The sequence below is a fragment of the Periplaneta americana genome, chromosome 16 (genome assembly GCF_040183065.1).
Source record: "Periplaneta americana isolate PAMFEO1 chromosome 16, P.americana_PAMFEO1_priV1, whole genome shotgun sequence".
NCBI lineage: Eukaryota > Metazoa > Arthropoda > Insecta > Blattodea > Blattidae > Periplaneta > Periplaneta americana.
The window spans coordinates 177,686,273-177,703,743 of NC_091132.1; the positions used below are offsets into that span (position 1 = coordinate 177,686,273).

Below are 17,471 nucleotides of genomic sequence, written 5' to 3' on the forward strand. Positions count from 1 at the left end.
GTTAGACAATATAAAAATAACTACTAACTGGTGTTGAACAGCAAACTCGTATGTAAAAAAAAATTCGTTTTATAGGAGACTAAAGAAACATCTGAATATCTTCAAAACTAATAATATCCCATATTTAAGGGTATTTAAATTTCGTCTTGTGAAGTTTACATTCGTGTTTAAGATGTGTTCGCAGAACATTCAAGAAAATATCTCTGATACTAATCAAGTGAAGTTTTATTTCGTTCACATTAATTTTTGACATACGAGTTTACTGTTCAGTTCCATCTATATGTTAAAAGACTTCAATTCATTTCGTGAAATGAGTATCTTAATCAAAACTCCGCTGTTTTTTTTTTTCTTTCTGCCTATTTATATATCAAGTGTTATAATCCTATCTGTAACACACATATTCGAGAGGTAAATTATTGCAAAATAAATATTCTTTTTCGTTGTCGTTTTAACTAGGTGCTGCCAAAGTTGTACTTAAGACAAAATCACACATCACAATAAGTGTGAAATAGATTAAGCTTACTATTGTATAAGTGTGGTTAGTGTTTAAATCAGACATTATTCCACGGGGAGATTTGTACTATACCTATATGAGTTAGGGCATGGAACCAACAGCAAAAGAAACAATAATAAAGATCTTAACACCAGAGGCGGTGCATTTAAATGGGCATATGAACAGATACGGTAAATTACAGAAATAGCTTCCGTACCTTTGTAGTTATTTTGAATATTACTGGACTAATGATAATATAGGTATTAACTTAAAAATGTTAACACTGTTATGTTTAACACGGTGAATGTGAATTGGTAACAATTAGTGCCTCGTAACTATCGTTCTGTGTAAAATTGTCAAAGCCGGGGTCAAAATCAATTTAAAAAGGCCTGAAAAATCTAGTTGGGAGATCCATCCCCGGTTCACTCACTGGAAAGGCCTACGATTCAAGTCAAGTCTTATTTCGTTCACATAAATATTTTACATACGAGGTTGCTGGAATTGTGTTTGAGCGTACCAACGAGTTAGAGACTACTTGTATCTAACTTGTTGGAGCGTAAGTTTACCAGCAAAAATCACGGCTTCCTTAGTTCTTGTGCAAGTCCAAGTGGCGTTAACATGATTTGTGAAAAACTAGAATTTGTTAGAAGAACAGGGATTGCTACAACTATTGTAAGATGTCAGAATACATATCTGAAAAATCTCCAGTGCCGATCACTTTTCCTATAGTAAGGTGTGAAGTTGAGGTGAGATGCTATTTTCCACGGTGAGAGTGTGATAACTGATAACTAACACAAGTATTTTATATTTATTTGTTTAGTACTGTATGGTGTGTCTTTTGCCAAACTGTACTGAAGAGCACCTATCCTTGTGGGATTTATATATAATATTCTTAGTATCCTGATGATAATAACAATAATAATAATAATAATTTTATATTTTGTTTGGGTGAAACTTGGGTACCTGTCCACACTACAAAATTCCTCGCCCTCATTTCACTTTAATAAATGTCCGAACTAACCCACTAACCTTGTCACATTCCTCGGATTAATGTCACTTAGCCATCCCCTTATTTAACCCATAAAGTAACTTAATCAGACGTCAGTCCCGTGTGTGGTGTGGGGCGATATCGAATATTGGCATTTGTTTGCAGTACAACTAGATGTCAACTGTAATTTTGTTTGTATATTACAAGCTTTAATATCACCACGATACGCTTCTACGTATTCCTATTTACGAATGTGTTACAATTTAAATTATATTACATTACTTTAGGCTTTTGGTATCCCTTGCATCTACGAATCTGTGATAGGTTAGGTTAGTCTAGTCTAGGGGTTTTGTTATGCCTTTTCTATACGTACCGGTGACAGGTGAGGTTAGGTTAATTTCTTATGCCTTGCATAGTATATACCAAAAGTTGTCTAAATATGTGCTCCCCTTTTTTTTTTTTTTTTTTGGGTCCCACTTGCTTTGGTAACGCTATAGTAAAGATGTGAAAAAAAATATCTTCTTTCTCCAAAATATATTGCTATAAAATCGTTCGTTTTTCAACTCCAGCTCCACTGAAACTACTTTACAAATTCAACGATTTTCAGTTCCAAAATCACCAAAAGTACTTGTGCGCTAATTTCTCCGTGATTTTTTTCTGAAGCCGTTGTCATACCTTGCTGACGAAAGAGGAACATACGCTTGTCGACCATCACAAAAGCCAGTAAATATGCTAAACAATTTATAATGAATAAATAAATGTAATATGTAGCCCTATATGCCTAATACATTTGATTAGGTTAGGTTACTTTAGGCTTTCAGTACTCCGTGCATATGCGAATCTGTGACAGATGAGGTTAGTTTAGGCTTTTGATATGCCTTGCATGTACTCAAAATTATTTAATAATGAGCCCATTTTTGCTGTCCGCCTTCCTTTGGTTACACTAATCCCAAAGTGCCCAATTATGATGTCTCGTTTTACTGCAGGAACGGAATCTTTTGGATGAGCATATGGCTGGTGTAAAGATGGAATATGTTGACCAGAGCCATGATTTCGCATCTGAAGTGAAATTTGAGGAAAATCCGGAGCCAACATCTTTCCCTTTAGTGAAAGATGAACCTGAGGTGAGTGGAGCTCAAGGAATGCACTGTGTTCTTCTAATATTTATGGTATATTTTGATTGGCTTATACGTTACTCTTTGGTCTAGAGACAGGAAAAGTATCATGACTATTTGTTATTAATGGTTATGTCTTGTTGCAGAGAAGTCTAATGTTGAATTGTTATCTCACTTTTTGTTTTAAATTTGAAAGCAAAATTCCTTGTTACACTTCCTCTTAATGGTTGCGAAGCTACACATTTCCACAGTGTGTTGGTAATATGTTGTACTTAAGGACACGACTTCTTTTTGCTGTGTCTGTGCCTTTGTCTAAAGTTCTCAATACTTTCACTGTTTCAAAGAAGTAATTTTGTTTTATTTGTAACTCTGCGTACAGGTATTGACGCCATTATTTCAAGAATTGGCCTATCTTTTAACATTTTCATAAATTACACTACCTAATACAGCAACCATAATAGAATGTTCAGAATATTTCATAATATGTACATGTTCCAATTAAATCTACATTTTCTATTTTGTGTGTACTTGCGTGCGTGCGCTTTTTTAGTTGAATATTGATATTGTATGTGTGTTTTTGTGTATTCTCTGTGTGTGTGTGTGTGTGTGTGTGTGTGTGTGTGTGTGTGTGTGTGCGTGCGTGCGTGCGTGTTTTTTTTTTTTTTTTTTTTTCAGCCATCCTCCTGCTAAGATAAGTTCCACTTACGAGAATGGAGCCATATGGCATGTTCAGATTTTTATTCTTTGCATTATTTTAAATGGAGCATCACCCAATTGGCCATATCGCCTCTGTCCATATGACCGGATTCCCTTCAGAATTCTAACGAGACAATTCTAAATAGATTTCTTATGGTCCAGATCGAAATACAGAATGTCATTGCAAATATATCGATTGCGAGATTTTCAATTGCGGTAATATGGAAGATATAATGAAAAGGATGAAGTGAAGCTTATCTTATTGAGTCCTCCAGTATGACAGTATTAGAATTATATCAGTGTTATATGGAGAAGGAAATGTGAGATGAGATTGGGAAAATAGTAAATTAACCAGGTATGTCCTTCATAATTTATTTAATTTACGGGGATATTCATTTTATTTTCAGGTTCAGTTCAGAACACTGCAATGAAAAAATGTGCTCTATCGGTAAATCACAATACCATTTGATGATTCATTCGGAACTGCGGACAAGTGAGAGATACTATAATAAAAATCCGAACGCAGCAAACGAATGTTTTCCTGTAATTGAGCACTTACCTTTATTGTCTGCTTCCCGTTAATTAAACATTTAATTTTTCTTACCTGTAATATAAATGCTACAAGTAATAACCAGATACCATTAAATCGAGAAAAATTTGTTCCGGCACCGGGAATCGAACACGAGACCTCTCAGCTATGCGTGCTGAGGGCTCTTTCCAACTGAGCTATGCCGGGACACGATCCACGGTGCCGGTCGAACTGTACAATGAGAGGAGTTGGAGTCCCATGTTATTTAGAAGGAGAGAGAAATGCGATTCAAGAGTGCCAATAATGGGAAGTAAAATTTCACGTTTTTTGGCAGAATTTATATACAGCCGTGGACGAATTTGGTTGAAAGAGAGGGAAACGGGAGGAAAAGCTTTAAAATGCAGGGGAGAAGGTGTGCTTGCAAGGGAGTTTGGGTCTGAGAAAAACTGAATATGTGATCTCCAAGCCTGTTAGCCACTTTTCTCTCTCTGGTTTCGTTCCTCCACTGAAAGTAATTTTGAAGCTGAAAAGCCGGAAATGGACGTAACCTAATAGCTAGCACATAAAAGGCGGAGAGGGACGCGTTGCAGAAGTTGGCTGAAGGATCACAAGAACAAACGCCGAAAGGTGTTAGTTTTACGTTGTTCTTTCACAGTGCCAGTGCAGTCCAGTAAACTCGCTCATATGACAAATGTGATGTTCGAAGACTGAGCCAAGACCGCCAGAAGAAACACCTGGATTTGTAAGTCTGAAGTGTAAAAGTCCCCTGTGCGAATAAAGTGGGGTAACAGGGTAATGCACGAAGTTAAGCCAGCAATATTTTGCAATATTAACTGAATCTCTATGGGCAAAGGAATGTAGGTCCGTGGCCCATTTCATTTAGGGCTCATCCCGAAAATCGTCTTAGAGGCTTAGGAAATCCTTTGGCATTAGGAATTTGTATACAGGCATTCTGAATCCAGATTATAATGTTCACGTTACTGGTAGAGATGGGTAAAAAGTAACACAACAGTTATTTTGGAACTGTTGCAAAAATGAACCGTAGGTCGGAACCTCTGTTCCGAAATAACAGTGTTCCGACTCAGAGCTGCTCACTTGCCCAGCTGTTGCGTACCGCGTTGCACAAGGTATTTTCCGACTCCGAGATAACAGTCGGAACGTCGGAGCTCGTTCCGATGAACCAATGACAGCTGCGGTTACACTGTTCTCGTTGTTCTTTATGTTGTACTTGGAACTTCGTTGGATGAAGTTGGTACTTTAAACTCTCACGTGGTTGGAGGGGGACGCATGGAAATTGAAATCCTTGCTGTGGCGCGAACTTTAATATCAACAATTGGAAGACTGGCCAATCATCTGTAATGTTATAGTAAGTATTTAATAATCTGTAATATTAATTCCTATTCTATTCCGCGGTATTTGTTAATTCCCGCTTTATAGTTTATTTCACCATTAGTTGACTAATTCTGTTTTATAAACATTCTACAAAGTCATAAAGTACGCATACTATTATTAATTCATTGATCAACTGATTCTATACATGTAAGGATAAAGTCGTAAATGGTAATGAGAGGTTAAGTCTGACAAGCACAAGTTTTTGTGATCTCTTCTCTGTTACCAAAGAACGACAAAAATGTTGTAGCATTATTTGTTGGAAACTACCCATATAAGTACTGATTTGGAGAGCGAGGTTTAATGCGAAGTTTAAATTACACTTCGGTAAAGATGCGTTTCCAAAATTTTACTAACCCACTGCGGGGTTCCCAGGTTTCAGTACTGCAAATATATATCTATTTTATTATTTATGAAATTGTAATAATAATTATTATTATTATTATTATTATTATTATTATTATTATTATAACTGTGCATTAAGAAAAGTAAAAATAAAAATTAACGATTTGTTTTTTTATTATGTAATAGAGAGATCAGAAATTACATACCGTATGTTTTAAATGTCATGTTAATTTTTTTTTAGTTGGCTGCCATGTCTTTATAACTTTATGTACGAAAACAAAGTGTTCTATTCTGTCCTTGTAGTCAACATCTGTTTAATTACTAACATTAAGCTTTTGAGTTCTGTCCGCATGCACAGCAATTTTCCAAAATCAATTCGAATGTGCCATCTATAGATAAGAATGTGTACTATGTCATGCCTATGGGTGCTCCAGTGTGAGCTCCATGGTGAAGAGGGAGGGTACTGTACCGTTCGTTTGAACGACTCCTCGAATGGAACAAGAGTCAAAGAGAAGGCACGTATCAATGAACGGCTCCGACTCATCACCACAGGTGACTATTATTTCGGAACTGTTATTTGGAACATAGTATTTTTTCGGAACCGGAACCGTCGGAACTGTTCCGGGAAAAGAACAACTTCGCCCATCACTATTTACTGGGCTTAAGTAATCCAGAAACCTATGTGTCACGGTCTTCTATGTGAATTGCTATCCAGGTAGCTAAGTTATCCTTTCTAGAAAATTCTTTTAGGCCTCTGTATATTATTCGCTGTATAGAGCTAATTAATCAGTGCTAATTTTGGTCATACCTGATGCTAAATATTTACGGCCCAAAGCAGGTATGTAAATCTTCATATTTCAGTGCACAGTGGGCAATATGCCGTTGCATTGTATTCCGCAAAAGATAGGAGTAAACGACATCCACAAACTTTCTTCATGACTTTCAATCCGTTGTGCTCTATATCGGCTTGCACTAGAGATATGTATTTCTTTCTTTGCATAGTATTATGTATAATGTATTTCGGCAAATGTTTTCACTTATCTCGTGTGACATACAGTTGATTCTTGATTACATATTGTGTGTTGTATTGTCACATTCTTTTTACAGTATTTGTAGGGCCTATATGGAACTTGGGTCTTACGAATACTACTCTCCACATTAATAATTATAAGCAGAATCTGAATGTTGATAGAGAATGTTTTACTCTGATCACGCATGAAGGAACAAGTGCACAATACCGAAGGAGCGAATATTTCGTATACCGGTACTCATGACGTCATCTTATTTACCCGGAAATAAAAACTAAATTACACTCCTGATATCCTGACCCCCCCCCCCAACTCTCCTTCATATCATCCTCAATCTGTCACATCTTATATATTTTATATTACTCAAAATATCACTTTTTTTCACACATTACTTATATTTTATCTACATTAAATCGACTGCAATGCATATTATATGTTCACATTACTTACTTGGGTAGTCCTAATTGTTTTCGTGAATTATTTTCCCGGTGACATGTTGCTAAGGTGTGTGATTTCATTGGAAACTGTGGTGCGTGTCGTAGAAAAGTTGGTCAGGGAGTGTTATGTGACAGTTGTAGAATGTGATTTCATTATGGAAGTAGTAACACAGCTAGTGATGAGGTTAGTCTATGTGATAACTGGTCATGTGAACTCTGTCATTATAAAACATTAGTTGTGAAATAGGAGGAAACCATCGCCAACCAACAATATGAGCGGGAAATTTTCAAAATTCAATTGGGAAATTACACACTGTATATCGTTCTGAAAATTATCCGAAACTAATTTGTCTACTCCTACCGCTTTTTTACTATTTATTCTCTCTCTATCTTCATGATTCACTCTTTTCATTACCATTTCTATCTCTTACTTGTTATACTCATATATATTTCGTAATATCTTTCCCACCTGCTGCTATATTCCTAACTCTCCTAATTCTTAGTCCTTACTGACATGTAACCTGACCAATTCACACACCTCGCACACTTTGATATTTACATCACTTCACTAATTAATTTAATACTTTTACACTATAATCTTACACTGTACATAATTTAAGCGGCTCATACACTTTTATTCCATTGTTCTACACTGTGTCTTTCATGTTTTTGTTCTTCTTTTTTCACTTCGTCTATTTCCTACTTTACTCGTCCGACACTATTTAGTAGACATCTGCATTTTGTTGAAAACGCCCGATCGAATCCAGTGGAACAAATCATATATAGAACTTAGAGACAAACAGTATCGTGAAATCATCGACCCTATTTGTCAGACAACTACTGTATCTTGTCCCTAGTACCACATGCTCATCTGTGCTGATGTACACATTCGTTTGTATTTTTGTGGTAACTTTTGTGTGTTGTGGCGCGCACAGAAATACACACACTACGCAGATGTGGACTTATCATTGGAAGCTAGTAAGTCTATCTGAATATTTCACATTTTGCAGGTTAAGTGAGATATGGTCCACTTTGCAATAGGTCCTCTCCACGAAAATGTCCAACGTTTAGAAATGTCCACACAGAAAATTCGTCGATGGCATAAAAAGCCCTTCCCTGAAAAGGTCCACTGTCAGCAAGTCCTCTTCTTAAAAATGTCCACAAATAAATTCGTCCATTTCCCTAAAATGTCCGACAAGGAAAATAGCAAGGAAAGTGCCGAAAAATTTATTTTTATTTCAGTTATGTTATACATATTATATATGTAATATAAAAGATACATCTATTGTTCGTCTTGAGGGTCACTATATAATTTCAAAAGGTATGATATCGCTCTAAGATATCGAAATAGTAATATGCGTTACAAGATCGGTATGTTGTTGTTTTCATGTTCGAGGAAAAGATTGAAAAAGCGAAAAGTAGTTGAACTTTTTTAATTCCCGAGAACATGAAAACAAACATACCGCTCGTGTATCGTACATTATTTTTTGCGAAGATCGTTTATTATATATCTGAAAAAGGAATTTCTAATTAGTTGCAATGAAATCTCCATCTTGGTTTCTGTTCAATGACGGCAGTTTTGGAAAACAAAAATATCTCTCTTCAACAATGTTGCTATAAAATGTTTTCTGTGTTTACTATATTGCAGCAGGCCGTGATATACGTCTGTCTTTTTTTCCCCCTGTCTATAAATGCGAACTTAAAACAAACGGTAAGGTTATGTAATGATTTATTTTTCATTTAAATATTTTAACAATATTATTTATAAAATATATTGTAGTAATAACATCGGCATCTGGAATGTTGTTGATTTTTTCACGGCTTCCTTAATGTTACTTGCATCACGAATGCAATAACTTTAGTGGAGTAGTAGAGTTTACTTAATTTTTGCAAATATTTAAAAACAATAATTAACAGTGTGATTTAGGTGAAATTGCAGTGGTAAGTTTCCAATTTATAATTATTACTATGTTGAACGTCTTTAAAAATAATATGTTAAAAGCCTAAAGCAGTAAAATGAATATGACGCTTAAGTGGTAAGAATAGAGAAATTGTTATGTGTGTTAGGTTGGGAATACTGAATGTGGAATTTTAGACTTTCCGCGGATTGGTTTTGTGCGGAAACCAAGTAAATACGCACGATCACTCACAAAATTTCATTCCTATCTTTGTAATCTTGGTAATTACGACAATGTTGAAAATTCTCGTTTGATTACTGATGTGCCATTTATTTACTAGCCACTGGGTTACTAAATGTTCTGTTTCCGATTGCTGTTTTTGCAAATTGCTAATGAATCGCCAAATGTACACGTGATGTACCAACACAAGTCGTTGGAATTGGGAGTGGAATCCTTGAACCACATTATTCGTACGTTGTCTGCCATTAATTACTATTGTACCACAGTCTAGTATATACAGTCGCGAAGCTTGGGGTGATTTTTTTGCATTTCTCGCGAAAGTTGCTAGCTGCTTGAAGCACTGTGTGTACTAGGAACAATAGACTGTGTCACTGGCATCTTGATCTAATCAAAGAGTCTGTAATATCTTTGGATCTAATACAGGCCGTAAGGCAGACCATGTGACTCGCCTAACCCGATCACGAAGGGCGGCGTTTCAACCATATAAATTAATTGGAATGCATAAAAAGTAACATATATTTCTCTAAAATGTATTGTAATTGCATTAATAAAATTTAAAACAATGATTAGGAGACACTTCAGACATAATTCCTTGCGAGTTAAGGTGTAATATTTTTGGTGTGAAAATTACGTTGTTCGTATGTGTAATATGCCTTTATTTCGATTAAATATTGCGAAATTAATGTACATTCATTTATGCACGATTGAATAATTTTCAGTTGCACCGCACGAATATTTAGGTATGTTAAAATTATAGGTTATGTTTACTGTCCATGTTGCCCCTTTTTGTCTAATTTTAGTGGTCTCCAATGCCCTGCCATTCATATGGAAATATTATAGCTTATGTTTACTATATTTTATATTCCTAAATTCGCAATTATACATTTTAATCAAGCATAATGTCATGTAAGATACTCCGCACATTCAATTTGTCTGTATTTTAATACTACAATTGAGTATTGAATTATTGTATTTATCTACTACATAAGAGACGAAGTAACAATCGTACATACACTAATTTCATAAGAATGGTATGGTAAATTTTCTGTCTTTATCAAGGAAGGTAGATGTGCTATATTAAAATCACAATATAAATTCTTTTTTATTAAACCTCAAAATATCTTCCATTCTAAACTTAAAATGTTGATGCGAAAAGATTATGTTAACATGTAAAATTCTCTTCGCATTAAAATAACACAATTTTGTAATTATTTCTGCAACATATTATGCAACAAGAAGTAAAGGGAACTTATGGACACATTACACTAAATAAAACTTAGCTATGATACGCAATAAAGTTATAATATAATAATTCACTGAGCTCCATACACTGAAATAGAAAACCCGAACATATCTTACGGCCTGGTCTAGATCGAAAAGGCATTGACTGTGCCGTATTTCGCATTGTTGGGAAAAGTTGTGTAAACTGTGAAATGTTCGTTATCGGTTGTAATAACTGTAAATGGCTAAAATATAATTTGAGTAATAATGTGGGACAAGGAGACGTTTGTTGCACTATAAATTCTAAGAAAAAGAGGTCAGAGTTCTCCTTCCGAAAGATCCAGGAAGGTGAGTTTATAAAATATAATATATACTTTATGAAAATAATATATAAACCTTATGTATTTGGTATTTCAATGGTGGAAGGAAGGTGTTAATTTTTCAAAAGAACATGATGTCAAAAGTGCAATACATTTTATCGTCTGCTAGGGAAAGAGTCTGTGATGAGGCCATAGTAGCGATCCTGGTGGCTAGCAACTATCTATGGATGCATATTTCAACTGTCTATATTTGCATATTTAGTAAGTATTGAGCTTCGCAACTGTATATACTAAACTGTGATTGTACTTCATAGACGTTCCATGTCTCAGGATAAAATCTAGAGGGAACTGCTCGCCTTTGCCCTCTTGCTGGATGACAATTTAAATGTAAGATGCTAAGTCCAAAATATCGTCCACAAATCTTTCATTTAATATATCCTAAACAAATTGAAAGTCATTTAGCGGAATAAACGGCAGTCCCATAATTTCCTGTATTGGGTTTCTTACTTTAGGGTTCTCAATATCCTAATATTGTGCCCTCAGACCCCTGTTGACTATATTTCTCCATATTGCTTGATTGAATTGGAAAAGACACCCACTCACTACTGTCTGAGGGAATACCAGTTGACAGTGTCAATTTCTCTTATTGATTGAGAAAGTAGAAAGTGGAGTGATAAGAAACCATTCTGATTACTACATTTCATTGTGGAAGACTTACGATAATTTCTTCGTTATGAACTCGAGCAAGTTCCTGTCTGACAACCATCTGTTAAATTTCTGATATTTTCGAAGTTCACATTCGTTACACACCTTGTGTTACTATTCTTCCAGCGTAGCATCTCTAGTATTTTCCGATTCTCAGAATGAAAATAGTAAAGATTATCACCTTGTAACAACATGGATTCTCTTTTCTGGCTATAAATTATTTCACTTGTAATTTTTTTTCTGATTCACCAGTACTATAGCAACGAAACGCTATTGATATTCCCAACAGCTTATTGCAGTTAGAAGCTCATCTCTGTTTAACAACTTTCAATGTTGGACCTTTTTGTATGGACCTTTCGTATGAATGACTTTATAATATAGTGGACCACATAGATGTTGGAATTTTTCACTCCATGGACAAATTGTATGTAGGACTTTAAATGTTGGACTATTTAGTTTGTGGAGCTTTTGTACTTGTGGACATTTTGTTATGAGCCTTATAACCTGGAAACATTCTGCATATTAACTTATGTTACTTAATTACCTTCTTCAGTCGTAATGGACGTGATCAAGATGGAACCTGGGTCCGACCCAATGGGTATACAGACAAGTGGTATCGCAGATATAGAAGAGAAGAAGCCTTTATCTGAGGTATATTGAGAGCAATTACTATTTATTTTCATTCCCTAAATGCGTCATTTATAACTAGGAAACGCATTCCTTTGTAATTAACTGTTCCTTCTTCCACGAGATGAAACACAACTAAATAGTTGAAAATTGTGAATGTGAAGTTACAAATGGAATTTTATTTCACATCAAACAAACATACTCACAAAATGGTGTGTATACTTAAATTCAGGAAATATATTACAAACAAAAAAAAAAACGTTGAAGTTTTTGTTTTACTTCCATGGATTTTTAGAAGAGGATTTATGTAATTTAAAACTGTATCAATATTAGGTTTTTTAGAATAACATTAACCTTAATATTCTGTTGTGGATCCTTCTGATCATACTGGCAACAAAATGTCATCGAATAAATATATTCTTTTACTCGTATATGCTGCGATAGAACGCTGTTCATATAAATTATTTCACTGTTAGTTTTGGAATAGCTAGATGTGCATTTGTTGACTTCAGTATTAATAAAAATGTGGACGGACTTTATAAATAGTCACGGGTTTTCGTGAACAACTTTTATGCTGTTTTGTCTAATTATTTTGTAATTTTTGTTACAGGAAGGAAATTTATTAGATTTTGACGTCACTAAAATAAAAACTGAATGTATAGATCACAGGTATGACACGAAATCGGAGATAGTATTTGAGCAATCTGCAGTGCCAATAGACTTTCCCATGCTGAAGAGTGAAGCTGAGGTGAGTGCAGTCTATGAAGTGTGTTGGTCGAGTAGTTCTCTGTCTGTTACTTTCTGGCTGATGTAGCTGCTACAGTCATCCCAGTGATAACTTTTACCCTATCCAATTTTTGGGTTAATTGTGTTACTAGCACTGTTTAGATTATTTGAATCATATACCGTTCTTGCTGGTAATCCATTTGTGGCAAAATGGATGCCCACATCCTTCACAAAATATTTCCATTACTGACTTTACGTTAAAGATTGGATCAGTTATGCATTTTTCCTGCGTGATTTCCATGTATTATTGTGCTCTGTGTCTGTTTTACGTAATCTTCTGCTACAGGAAGAGTTTTGTGAGTTGGATCAAGTGAAGGAGGTCAAACTGGAAGTAACAGCAGAGGAGAATGAAGTCTTAACTGAGAGGTGAGTGTAATATACTATTCACTAGTTTGTTGTTGGTTTTACTGCTTTATTTAAATAGTGACAACATAAACATTTTTATAATTTCAACGTGATTATTTTCATATGAGACTCCTTGCGGACAAAAATGGTATGAATGATATTATATTCCATCACTGTCACGAACACCTGCCCTACCGCTACTTTACCACTCCTACAACTGCCAACTAGTGGAGCTGATGTTGCTGCTGTCAAAGAAAATACCAAGGCATAGACCTGCCTTCAACTTTTCACATTTAATGGAGAACAGTTCAATAACCATTTTCTTTGACTAATGGAATGTTTTCTTCGTTACATTCTTTGGGTAGTTCTCAAATTTCCACTGTCGTACAACATCCTTCCAGCCATCCTTGAAAACACTAACATCAGCTGGCAGCAAGAGATGTGTGCAATTAGGATGTAGTGCAACCTGCACGATGTCATTTGAGCTGCAGAAGTCACTCAAATGGGACCGGTGGCCATCAACAAACATTGTCACAGGTCGTGGAATGTTTTCATTTTTAAAGAATTCCATGAAATGATTCGAAATATGTGCGAAGATCACTTCGCTGTTCATCCAGCCACTCTCCGATAGACCAAATGCCCATAAATCTGGCACAGAATCTGCAACATCTCGTGGCAATCTCTTGTACGGAAACATGACGACAGGTGGCACAGAAGCAACCCATTACTGTTAACTGTTCCTTCTCGTTGTTGATAAAAGTCCCCTCCGCCCCGTGGTCCAAGGACTTTACCACTTTTTGGGCACACCATGAAGGCAGACTCGTCTGCGTTAAATACCCGCCTTGGTTGATTTAGAACGTTCCTGAAGCCATCTGCAGTTAAAGTTAATTCAACTTCTTGAAACCACTTCTCGATAATCATCTTTGACACTGATGCACGTGATCGATATAAATTCTCTGCATGTTTCTCGGAAATTACAGGATTGCGTTTCATAAATGCATGAAACCACGTCATTCCCGGGAAGTTATTCGTGAAGGGATTGTGTCGTTTATCTGCATCAAGCATCCTCTTCACCTCATTGCATAACAAGTGCCTGGCAATTGGAAAACCCTTCCTAGCCGATGCTAAAACCCGTTGTGCAAGGAGGTTTTCTTCAGTTGCTGTCAACGTACGTGCTGGCCCCATTCTTCTTTCTCCGGGAATAGTGCCACTACACTTCCGGATTATTGTTGATCTAGGTAGCAGCTTCCTTCTTTGTCATACCATTTCGTACAGCTTCATTCATCTTCTACTCAGGATACTGGAGGGTAGGACGTTTAAGCACCATCCAACTAATGTAGGTCGCAGTCTTGTGTTTGATAAACCAAATCTATAAGAATATACACAAACTTATTTAGGCCTACACAGTAAGAAGCATCTCTAACAGAAAATGAAAACACCCAAGAAGTTGTTTAAATCAACTAATTGTATTGGAAAATATTAAGCTGTACATCAGGTATGCTCATTCTCTGACTCCCGATTACGTTCTGTAATCGCAACCTTCCAATGTAGAGCGTGCTGTTCCTCGTTCGAAGCTCGACGGATGACTGTGGAAGGCAGTTCAAGTACTTAGTAAATGCACGAACAGTGCAGGACAATGAGACAGTCAAAACCTTCTGTAAGCAAACGATCATACCGTACAGTGTAGGAGGAAGACTTTTTTTGTTGTGAAAACGTAAAGTGTTTACTATGTTGTAAGGTATTGTCAGGAATACTACTGAGCAACATAAAACAACATACGCTCTGCCATCCAGAACATGCCGAAGTGACAGGGAAGCTGTTTTCTGCAATATGTATTCATATATCAACATTATTATTATTATTATTATTATTATTATTATTATTACAATTATTCTTATTGTGGTGATTTTATTCCAACAGAAATACATGTTATGATAAAATAATATTTGAGGGGTGCAACGTGCACTACAGTTTCAATAATTGAAAGCACTTCATGATACACCAAACATTGAAGAGAGTCGAACAATTCAGAGTCTATGTTTAGGAGCAAGTTATGTAATATGTTGGGAATTAGCTAAGGCACTAAAAACCCTTGTGAACTTTTAAAGAAATCTATGGTGCCTGAACAAAATATAGTTAATTACTACTGGAACAGCTCAAATGTGAATTCACAGAACATCGATTTAATGATTTTAGACGTATGGAAAGTGATATTACTCTTTTTGTTAATCCTTTCATAGTAAATTGAGTACAATCCGTGAGAGTGCAGTTCCAGGACGAGTTAATTGATTTACAAAGTCACGTAGAATTCAGAACTAAATGCGGAGAATATGACTTGCCAAGCATAGAAATATTAAAAAATGAACAAAACGCAATATCCCAACATAAGCTTATTCGCTGTCACTCGAAATATGTGTGCAAACAATTATTTTCGAGAATGAAGGTTGCTAAATCCAAAAATCCAAATATAGGTCCCGATTAACAGATGAGAATCTTTTGTGCATTGCAGTAAATTCGTTGGAAATAGATTTCCAATTACTTGCAGAAAAGAATAGGCCTACACATGTTGAATGTGGAATACCAAAATAACATTATCTATAATATAATAATATCATAACTGTATAAAATATAATAAATAATGTAATAAGTGAATATTTCCTTTTTCGAATTCAGTTTATTATCCGTATTTGTAAGACAGTGAGAGCGATGCCACAGGTTGTGCTGCAATGTAGTTGCGGAGCCCAGTTCCTACACTGTGTGTGTTACGCAGTGCAGCATCATCCGTGTAATCGGCGCTTTTACAATTTTGAGCGTACCTGCTGTACCTCATTAACTACTATGGTTCCACGCGAAACATTGACGATGATCACTCATCGCTCAACATTGGCTATGCGGTTTCCTTTCACAGGGAACATCGGCGTCTTTGCTATAGAGAATAATCGATTTCTAAAAATCGACAATCAGTCGATCGAGGATATCGCAGATTAATATCGATTGTATCCAGCTGTTGAACAATGAACTTGAGAATTTACAAGTTGTTAAAATGGCTTGAAATAGGGAATAAATAATGAGTGTATTACTTCTTGAGGAAGAAGAATATGATCGAATTAAATATAATGTAGCACCAATAGACGGAGACTCCAAACCAATTATATGTTTAAAACCAGACGTAGAGAAAGATGTTTTAATGCACTAAATTGTAGATATATACTTAGGCCTACTGATCAAATTAAATTCAAAGACTATTTTATGCTTACCATAGAGCAGTTCCATTTTATTTTGTCTGTAATTGAAAGTGATGTGAAGAGAAATCCTACTTCATTTGTTAAAAACCCATCCAGCGAGAAATTGTCTATTATTTTAATGTCGTCCTACCGGTACCGTAAAATGATACTGCAATTATGTTAAAACAATTATTCATGTTTATTAAATTCTATAATTTTCAGAAATATGTAGCTTCCCCGTCTGCTTGTTACAAATATAATATTCGACAGGTGCAGGAGCAATACTAAGGAAACTGACCACATGGATACAGTAATTTATCCTGGATCTCTCGCATGTTATGTTAGTAAATTAACAAGTGGGGTGGGGCTACGAGTGTGCATTAGAATATACAGGTAGGCAGTAAACGATTTTTATTCCGGTATTGAAAATAATGTGGCTGCAGACTAATGCTAGGTCCGTGTTTATCAATATACAGTATGCAGCTAAAGCTCACAGAAGTCAGTCAAGGGAAAGAATATTGTGCCCTCTTTGTTTTAGCTTTTCTGGAAAAGTACCTGTATTTTCCGAGCAAGCAAATCATGTCAACAAAATAAATTACATTGTTCGTTATAAATTCTAGTGGTTTCAATATTCAAGCTATGGCCCAGCTATTCAACTGAAATCTAATGATAAGACACACTTAATTTGAATTTTTAAAATAGTCTCAAGTAGGCTAATTAATTAGACCTAAATTACTCCAATCGTCGTTATTAAAGGTTGAAATTTCATGGAAGAGATTCTCTCGACTCCCTATTTATACATCCCTGCTTAAAACACTCAATTCGGCATATTTATAACAGCTGTCATTAAAAAGTTCATTTGTAATATTGTTTTTCTAATGTACCTATTCGCATATATTCCTATCTCGAAAACAAGTTACTTTACCACCCTTCCCTGTAATTTCACCAATTTCCTTCCACAACATTTATTTTTATGGGCATCTCTATATACTTTCTAACCCATATCATACAGGCAGGATGACTAGAAACAAAATTAATTAAAATATCGTCATTTATTGTTGAGAAGTTCCAAATACACGTTTTGA

At 35.5% G+C, this 17,471-nt stretch overlaps 1 protein-coding gene across 8 annotated transcripts in view; it reads left to right on the forward strand.

The window, feature by feature from the left end:
* Window positions 1–388: 388 nt before the first annotated feature.
* The window catches only part of LOC138692066 (oocyte zinc finger protein XlCOF7.1-like), a 48,319-nt gene continuing 31,236 nt past the window's right edge, over window positions 389–17,471 (forward strand). For 2 of the 8 annotated variants that reach the window (XR_011330004.1, XR_011330003.1), the window contains exons 1-4: window positions 392–1,239; window positions 2,468–2,605; window positions 12,642–12,779; window positions 13,104–13,183. Coding sequence is in view for 6 of the 8 variants with exons in the window: in XM_069814949.1 (XP_069671050.1) it covers window positions 1,171–1,239; window positions 2,468–2,605; window positions 12,642–12,779; window positions 13,104–13,183 (425 nt within the window). In the remaining 2 variants the exon portion in view is untranslated. Of the gene's footprint in view, window positions 1,240–2,467; window positions 2,606–4,476; window positions 4,564–4,636; window positions 5,188–6,237; window positions 6,394–11,957; window positions 12,056–12,641; window positions 12,780–13,103; window positions 13,184–17,471 lie in introns of those variants that run through there. The other 6 variants (XM_069814949.1, XM_069814948.1, XM_069814950.1 and 3 more) reach the window with 6 other exon arrangements.